General features: G+C 34.6%; 1 protein-coding gene across 1 annotated transcript; it reads left to right on the plus strand.

The window, feature by feature from the left end:
• Positions 1–3,117: 3,117 nt before the first annotated feature.
• On the plus strand, positions 3,118–8,185 carry LOC111308444 (uncharacterized). Its single transcript, XM_022906768.2, has 10 exons — positions 3,118–3,556; positions 4,053–4,155; positions 4,428–4,531; positions 4,701–4,769; positions 5,107–5,222; positions 5,374–5,428; positions 5,528–5,648; positions 6,026–6,073; positions 6,177–6,271; positions 7,405–8,185. Exons 1-10 carry the CDS (start codon positions 3,503–3,505, stop codon positions 7,504–7,506), a joined length of 867 nt encoding a protein of 288 aa, XP_022762503.2. The 5' UTR covers positions 3,118–3,502; the 3' UTR covers positions 7,507–8,185.
• Positions 8,186–8,447: the final 262 nt, after the last annotated feature.

The raw sequence follows: 8,447 nt of genomic DNA on the forward strand, positions 1-8,447 counted from the left end.
AAGGCTCCAATGGCTCAAGTAGGGTGTTCAAGTTTGACACTGTCAAGCTATGCCTAAATGCAGGTAGTGCAGGCTCACAGGTGGACACATGCGCGGGCACCTAGTTAGACCTTGGCGGGAGCACTAATGATTGAGGTGCGAGTGCACAGTCGAGCCCAGGTACGAGCATGCCTAAACACATACTTGAGACAATCAAAGTTGGCAACACTAAATCGGGCCCCGATGTGGGCATGGGTACAAGCCCAAACGCGGGCGATGCTGAGCACAGGCCTAGAATCGACCATGATAGATTTTCACTTAGATTGAATAAAAAATGCTAAAAATATGTTGCAACATCATATCCCCTAAAATCAAGAACTGTATCATATCTCTTAGAATTATGATATTTAAACTATTGTAATCCCTAGAGTTTAGGCATGTATTTTGGAACTAATTGTAAGGGGCTTTTAATTATAAATAGAGAATCTCCCACCCTCATGTACACAAGGGAAGAAACCATAACTATTGAGTAATAAGATCCTTACTCTTGCCTTAATCCTTTTTTGTTTTTGTTTTTGTTAGCCTTTTTCAGGCATTTGTTGTGCCTTTTTTGTTTGGCAGCGTATTGGGCAGCCAAGCACCACAATCTTGTGTGTTCATGCACCGTTTCTTGTGTTAGGCTGATCTGGGATGCGAAAGAGTCTATCCCCACGTCCTAGAGCCATGTGAGCCTAAAGCTTGAGTCTCAATCCGTAACATTAGCATAACTTATGAAGGCTAAAGGTAACGTCTAGCATGACACATAACTCATAACTTTCATGGGTCGTGTTGTGCCAAGCACGACATTGATTTTTGTGTCATGATAGGCTAAGTACAAACCATTAATAGTTTTTTAAAATTTAATTTTCTTAAAAAAATCTATTATTAAAAATAACATTTAGAGATAAATAAAAGTAAAATGAAACAAAAATAACATATAAGTTATGTTGTTCGATAAAATGCCTATATCTACGAAGAAGGATAATAAAATCACTAAATAATTACAATCTTAATATTTAAAGAAAAATACAACATACACAAACATATAAAAGATATTATAAAATACAATATTATTATTTTATTTTTCATTCTCTTCATTTGATAATTCACTCATATTATGTGTTGTCTTGTGCATTTATTTTATACCTTTCATCCTATAGTAATTTACTTTATTAATTGAATTTGTGCTTAAAGTCTTAATTTATTTTTATCATTTTATTTTTGCTAATCACTAACTAAATATAATTTATCTATTAATAATTTAAATATTTAGTAAATAATTCTAATATAATTTTATTTTATAAATTACTCATAAAATATTAAAAATAAGTATAATTTCATTACAATAAAAAATTAATATAAATACACTCAAAAGCTGAGAGTCCACTTATTATAATTATGAACTAATATGACACAACTAAAATGTATGTCATGCCACACTAAATCATGTGTCACATGCTTACGGTAGCTTTTAACGAGTAGTACCATACCAATTCATGATTTTAAAATCTTTTAACATGACACAATATATATATATATATATATCATATTTGGCCCAACCCAATTATTTAACATCAAACATATCAAATATCATGCATATCATATCGAATTATGTTGTGTCATGTGATGTTGTATCTAATCATAAATGCCGTACACATTTGACACCTCTAATATCTTGTTTTTAGCTGGCCTTGTCCAATTTTACCCTGTAAAGTAGGCTTGGCTTCCTTTTTTGTAATCAATAGAGAATAATTTCTTTTGATTTTTGCAATCGCCTTCAATCGCTGACGTAACTTGGAGAGGAGAAAGAGGAAGAAGCCCTCCCTTCAACCTTACTATGTGAGATTCTATCGAGTTTTCTTTTATTCGTAGGAATGAAACTTGGAACATTTAGTCCACATTTGATTTTTGATGCAATGAAAAAAAAAAAAAAAGGAACCATTGTAAACAATACGCATCACATTCTGTCAATCTCTCAAAGCTTTTGTGCAAGAAGCAATCTTTACTCTAGTTCCTCGTTCATGGATTGAATTAAAAGAAACGCATTGTTTATAAAGTTTGATTTTCTTTAAGTTTTTTTTTTTTTTCGTTTCAAAAAATTTAAAGATAAATAGACTGTTAAATCTTTCAAATCAAAATAAAATGTGTTGTACTTAATAATTTAAAATAAATAATTATAAATCGTATGTTCGATATGATTCTAATAAATCATTATCGAAAAAACTCGATTTCAAAAATTTTTTATAAAAAAAAATAATTTTAACTTATTAAACAAATCACTTATTTAAAAAAAAAATTTAAACTAATATTCTAACAAATTTAGGCTAATAATAACTCCAATTAGATTCAATCTATCTTGGTCAAGCATTGATTTGATTCTTGAGACCTAGTACGCCTACTAAGCACAGGTACGAGGTACCTAATCCAAATATATAAGTATCCATGTGACATGTTGATATTCCAAAGATAAAGCACTCAAGCATTGATTTGATTTCTGTCGGCCTACCCCAGGCTGAATGTGCCAAGTTAGGCGAAGAAGACTAAAGCCTAGAAAACCTGAGGGTCGGGGACATAGAAACAATTGTAAAAATATGTAATGCCCCACCCAAGTGCTACGATGAAGGCAAGTAATCAGGGAACTGAATGGCCTCAATTTCCGTACTAGGCGGAAAGAAACAAAAACAACAAAGACTGCTTCCACCTCTTCCCCCCCCCCCCCCCCCCCCCCCCCCAACAACAACACACACACACACGCACACGCCCAAACGAGCCAAGTATTGTTTCCATGCAAATTCTATCTGACAACAACATGCAGCCATTCTTCACCTTCTCTTTCTCTTCCTCCTCCTCTACCATTTCTGGCCCCACCCTTTTGCCCAACCGGGCCTCTCAAGGAACTAATCACCAAAATTTGTTCGCAACACATGCAATAACAGGTAGAGAAACCCTTCCGAAGTAAAAGGTTTTACTCTTTCTCTATTCCTTATGCGTGTGCATCCGTTGGGGGGGGGGGGGGGGTGTGAGTTTTGTCTTGCATTGCATGTCAATGTTTTCCATAGAAGAGACATATGCTATTTCCTTTTACGACTTTTCCTCGTTTCATTTCTTTCTTTTGCATTGCAAGCTTTACCTGGAATTTGTTCTTTTGGGATGCAAAAAAACTTTCTTACAGTATAAAGTTATGCAAAAAGTGACCTTTGATTGCGCTCTTAATGTTTTGCTCTCAACAAAAAGTTTACATCTTTTCATTTCCTGGGTATCTTTGTATTTGTGTCATCATTCCATTCCTGGACTCTTTCTCTCTCTTTCAGAGAGATGGAATGATGAGAGGGTTGAATGGGATGGAGCATGAGTTTACTGCAATCATTTGCCACCCATTTGCAATCTTTATTTTTTATTTTTTATTTTTATTTTTCATTTGCTCTTCCTTTTGCTTTCGGTTAAAAAGAATGTATGAATCTAATCTTTTATTTTTGGTCCCCTCATGAGATTAAGGAAGCGTCGACAATGCTTTCCTTCTTGCTCTTCTCTTCACAGAGTAATCCTCCCCCCAACCCCCTTTTTCTGTCTCTCCCTAATTTTGATCCGTGTAGCTATTGCAAGGTTGTTAATTAAATATGCCTGTTAGCTTACTTGTTTGTTATTAATCTTTTGTAAATGTAATATTTCAATTGAATCAACTGATGATAATGATATTTGATAATTTCCTTCTTTCTTTTCTGTGCTTGCCTCATTATTTTTTTGTAACCCTTTTTTTATTAGAAATTTCTTCCATTTCTGCAGTTTATTATGTCTCTTGTTCTTCATTGTGTCAGAATGAAAGCATTACAGCATATATTGAATAGTTAGGATTTTAATTATCAATATAGCAATCTATGTACAGGCACAATGTATTTTAGCTTCCAAATTTGAACCTTCAACCATGCGAAAAGGGATCATGTGTTTTGCAGCCTAGTATTCTTTGCCAGGTGAATGGCACTTTTATTCTATGCAACTAATTGGTACTGAAAGGTGCGCTGAAAATTCAAATGTAGGTTGATGAGGATGAAGTTTACTGGAGACAAAAGAAGGGCGATGAAGAGTTGGAATGGCCGAGCAGTTCCACTCACGTAATATCACAGTTGGCTCAATGTTTTAGTGAGTAGATTTTCCTGATAAATGCTTTCGTCATTCCTATCTTTGGATGAATTTCTCTTTAAAGATTGCCATACCGGGATAGTCTTAATTGTCTTAGTATGTTTGTCATGAAAATGTATTTTTGTTCAGTTCCTACTTTTCATTGACATACAAACAAAGTTTAGTGAATTTCAGCTGTGTCAACCAATTTCAACATTGAAAACACTTTGACTAGCAAATCATTTTATTTACAACTCATTCTCTAATGTCTGATCAGTCTTTTATGGTTGTAGCTAATGCTATGGTTGGATCACGATCATGGATAGGAGGGCTCTTTAATCGCTCAAGCAACAAGCGAAATGAGAAGTTTCTTGACTACCCTTTGACTCCTGTTCAGGTAATTGGGAATTTGTGGCATTTGTCCTCTAATAATGAAAAATTGTTAACAGTATAGTATTGATTTTCTTAGGATGATTTGTTTTAATATACTTATATATATATATATATATTCCATTCTCAGCCTCAGTAATAATAAAATTGATTTAGTTTCTTTAACTTCTGACCAGGAACAAAGACTTAAAAAGCTTCAAGAACGATTACGGACACCTTTTGACGAGACTTGTCCTGATCATCAGGTACTTTCCTCAATCTTTTTAACATCCATATTTTTTCTATCTTTCTAACTGTGACCAGACATGACTTAGGCAATCGGGTTTTCTCAATTCTTTTTTCTTTTAAATCTTAAGATTAGTTTATATAAATACATAAACATATATTTTGGGGTGGGTTAGAGGGAGTAATATTTGAGAGTTCCTGCAAACCCATCTCTAAGTATTTTTATCTGTCATAATTTCTACAACTTGTAAATAGTTATGGTTTCTGTTTTTCTGGCTTCATCATGTTTCGTTTTATTCAGTTTTAATGACATACAAATTAGTAGACAGTTGATCTCAGGATCCTTTGGTGTGACAGGAGGCTCTCAGAGCATTGTGGCACGTTGCCTTTCCTAATGTTGTTCTAAAAGGCTTGATCTCTGAACAGTGGAAGGAAATGGGGTGGCAAGGCCCTAATCCATCAACTGACTTTCGGTACAGTTCTTTTTTCCGACTTTTTAACGCACGATGCATCCCTTGCCAACAATGAATCATGGTAAAAGGGGAAGAAACATATTGCTTTAGAGGTTATAATCATTTCTTCTCTAATCATTCACTTGATTTTTTAACACAATTCTCTCCTTAGGGGTTGCGGTTTTATTTCACTCGAAAACTTGCTGTTTTTTGGCCGAACTTATCCTGTAAGCCCTCTCTTCCATTTTAGTTTAACTTTTACGAGTCTTTGATTTCTGCAAGAAAATTGGCATATTTACTAATTATATAACAACACAAAAATGAAGGCATCTTTTCGTAGGTTATTATTTAAGCAAGATGGAATTAGAGCAACTTGGGAATACCCATTTGCGGTTGCTGGCATCAATGTGTCTTTTATGTTGATTCAGATGTTGGATTTATGTTCAGGTTTGTCTATTTCCTATTTTTACGTCAAAATAGTAGTGAGTGAAAAACATTTCTGTTTTGAAATAAAGCTGTTCTATGTCTGTTTCTGTCAACAGTTTTCATTGTCCAGTAATTCTTGAGTGTCCTCTGCTCTACTTATGAAAAAGACCATGGAATTCTTTTGTTGTAGATTCAATGGACTATCCATGTTTTAAGACAATCTTTTCATCATAATATATTTTCGTTGATCAGATCCTACAAATAATACAAGTTTCTGAATGTTCTTCTATGTTTAGAGGATCTGTTGAGATAGAATGCAAACATCTTTTATGGTTTAAGATCCATAGAAAAAATGTGTTAGCTGTTCTGTAACCTATCCCCTCTCTCTCTTTTTGCAGCAAAACCAAAAAATCTATCAGGATTCAATTTCCTGAAACTATTAGGAGGTAATAGAACTGTGGATCTGAAGCACTGTTGGATCAATGAAAGTGATTTTTGTTTCCTGCTTCTCTGTATTCAGTCTCACGATCTGAAATTTTGAAATTGCAGAAGATGAAGATGCCTTTGATGTACTATATTGTATAGCTTTTGAAATGATGGACGCTCAGTGGCTTGCTATGCATGCTTCCTACATGGAGTTCAATGTACTTTCTCTCTCTTCCTTACACTTAATTCTCACATTCGCATTTTGACAAACTTTCTTCCTCCTATGGACTTCCAAACTATGGATTCGTTTTGCTATTTTAATTTCGTTCCATTGCTGCTCTAAGTGAAATCCCAAACCATCTAAATTGTCCATCTATTTCTACCCTTTCCATTTCCTCTATGGTTACTGGACAGAAAAAGATGCTGTGTTGATTTATGTGGAAGTCAGTTTTAAACATAAAAGCTCATGAAAGGATTTATAAGCAATCATTCATCTAGTCAGGTATCATTATGCTCCTCGGCCATTACAGTTGGCTAGGCATTCACAGTATCTAACAGCATTTTGTATTAGTATAAATTGCAACAGCATTCGTGATCTTTGTGCAATATTTTATTTTCATATGCAATTTTCAAAACTCAACTTTTGGATTCCTGACCTTTTTAAAAATATTTCAAACTCATCTATTCCACCAAACCCCAATGTAATCTATCTCATCAATGACACATCAATGTCCACGTTGGAAAATGGTGTGGGCCTTCTTGACTCTTGGGGCAAGATTTATGCCACATGCTAATCCATGTGATATTGAGGTGGCATATTCATTGAATTTTTAAGAATGGTTGATGGTATGAATGCATTTGAAATATTTTTCAATGTTGTGGATTCAAGAATTGAATTTTAAAAGTTGTGGATAAAAATGAAACAGTGCACAAAAGGTATGGATGATGGATGCATTTTACTCCTTGTATCATGTTCCAATATCATAAAGATATCTGACCTCATGAGTCAACATAAGAATGCACCTTTTAATACATCAAAACAACCAGGGTCCAGACTCCAGAACAACAATCAACTGCAATGCCCCTGTTAGGGTGGAGTGGAGCTTAATTATCTAGAAGAATATACATTTTTGGCCTATAATTTTATATCTAAAGGAGAAAAAAAAAGATATTGTAAATATTTTGAGAATTTTCGGTTTGTTTCCCGCCCGTGTTACCTATTGTGCTTTGACCCCTCGGCCCTTATTTTTCCCGTGATGATGGCTCCATGAAAATTCCTTTCTAGAATCTTAATATATTGCTTGGTTGATGTCAATTGTTAGTTTAATTCTAGTATTTTTAAATCCTGCAGGAGGTTTTACAAGCAACACGCACACAACTGCAGAGAGAACTGTCTTTGGATGATGTGCATAGAATACAGGATTTACCAGCGTACAACCTGTTATACCGGTAGCTCTGCTATCTGCCCCAACAGTTCTTTGGAGCCTCCAAAAATGCTAGTCATTCTTGGACAATTTTGCCAAATTTGATGGCTATTAACTGCCTTGCTAAAGACTTTAACAACTTATTCTAGGGCAACTTTTTAGGCTTAATTTACAGCTGAGATTTGCACGCTAAAACGGACACTACAGAAGCGAAGGCACCTGATCGACACTAGGTATTATTATCAGATTGGGATAGATGAAGTGCTACTCAATGCATTACGTTGTAGCATTCACCGCTTTCTAAATTTTCTAGCCACCAGCAGCAGCCATGAGGATTGTAAGGGTCTCAAGCTATGGAATTAATTAATTTGGCATAATGCTGCTGGTTCTTTTCATGAATTCGCAGAAAGCTTCAACAATTTGGATTCCTGAAGCCTCTCACTCTCTCAGGTATGGTGTCCTATTGGAAAGGAAGTAATTCTTTCTCTGTTTCATTTGAAATATTTGAATGCCCTTCCTGTTCCAGTTGGTGGCTTTGTAATTTTCAAGCACAATAGTCATTGAGGCTGTCATTCTGGTAATGCAAATCAGTTAGGTTAATCGATGTACGCCGTGCATCTGTTTTCAACCCCGGTCCCCAGCTTGGAAACATAATCATCAACCCTGAAAATATTTTTCAATGCAAATCTGCAAATTTACTGAAGTATGTTTACGCCAATTTCAACATATTTTTACTGAAGGATGCCACTTTATATCATTTGTTCATAATTTCAGCATATTTACAAATATTAAAAAATTCTTAAAATATAAATATCTGGAGAATCTAAGTTATGCAACATGTTTAATTTTATAACCTTAGTTGAAACTTGCAGAAGGTTTTCCAATCAATTTCTTTATTCAACTCAAAATAAAATACTAATGAATTACGTACGTGTACAACCGTACCACAAGCGACTAATTGACAATTGCA

Source organism: Durio zibethinus, chromosome 2, assembly GCF_047325235.1.
Source record: "Durio zibethinus cultivar Kanyao isolate XHJ-2024 chromosome 2, ASM4732523v1, whole genome shotgun sequence".
NCBI classification, from domain to species: Eukaryota; Viridiplantae; Streptophyta; class Magnoliopsida; order Malvales; family Malvaceae; genus Durio; species Durio zibethinus.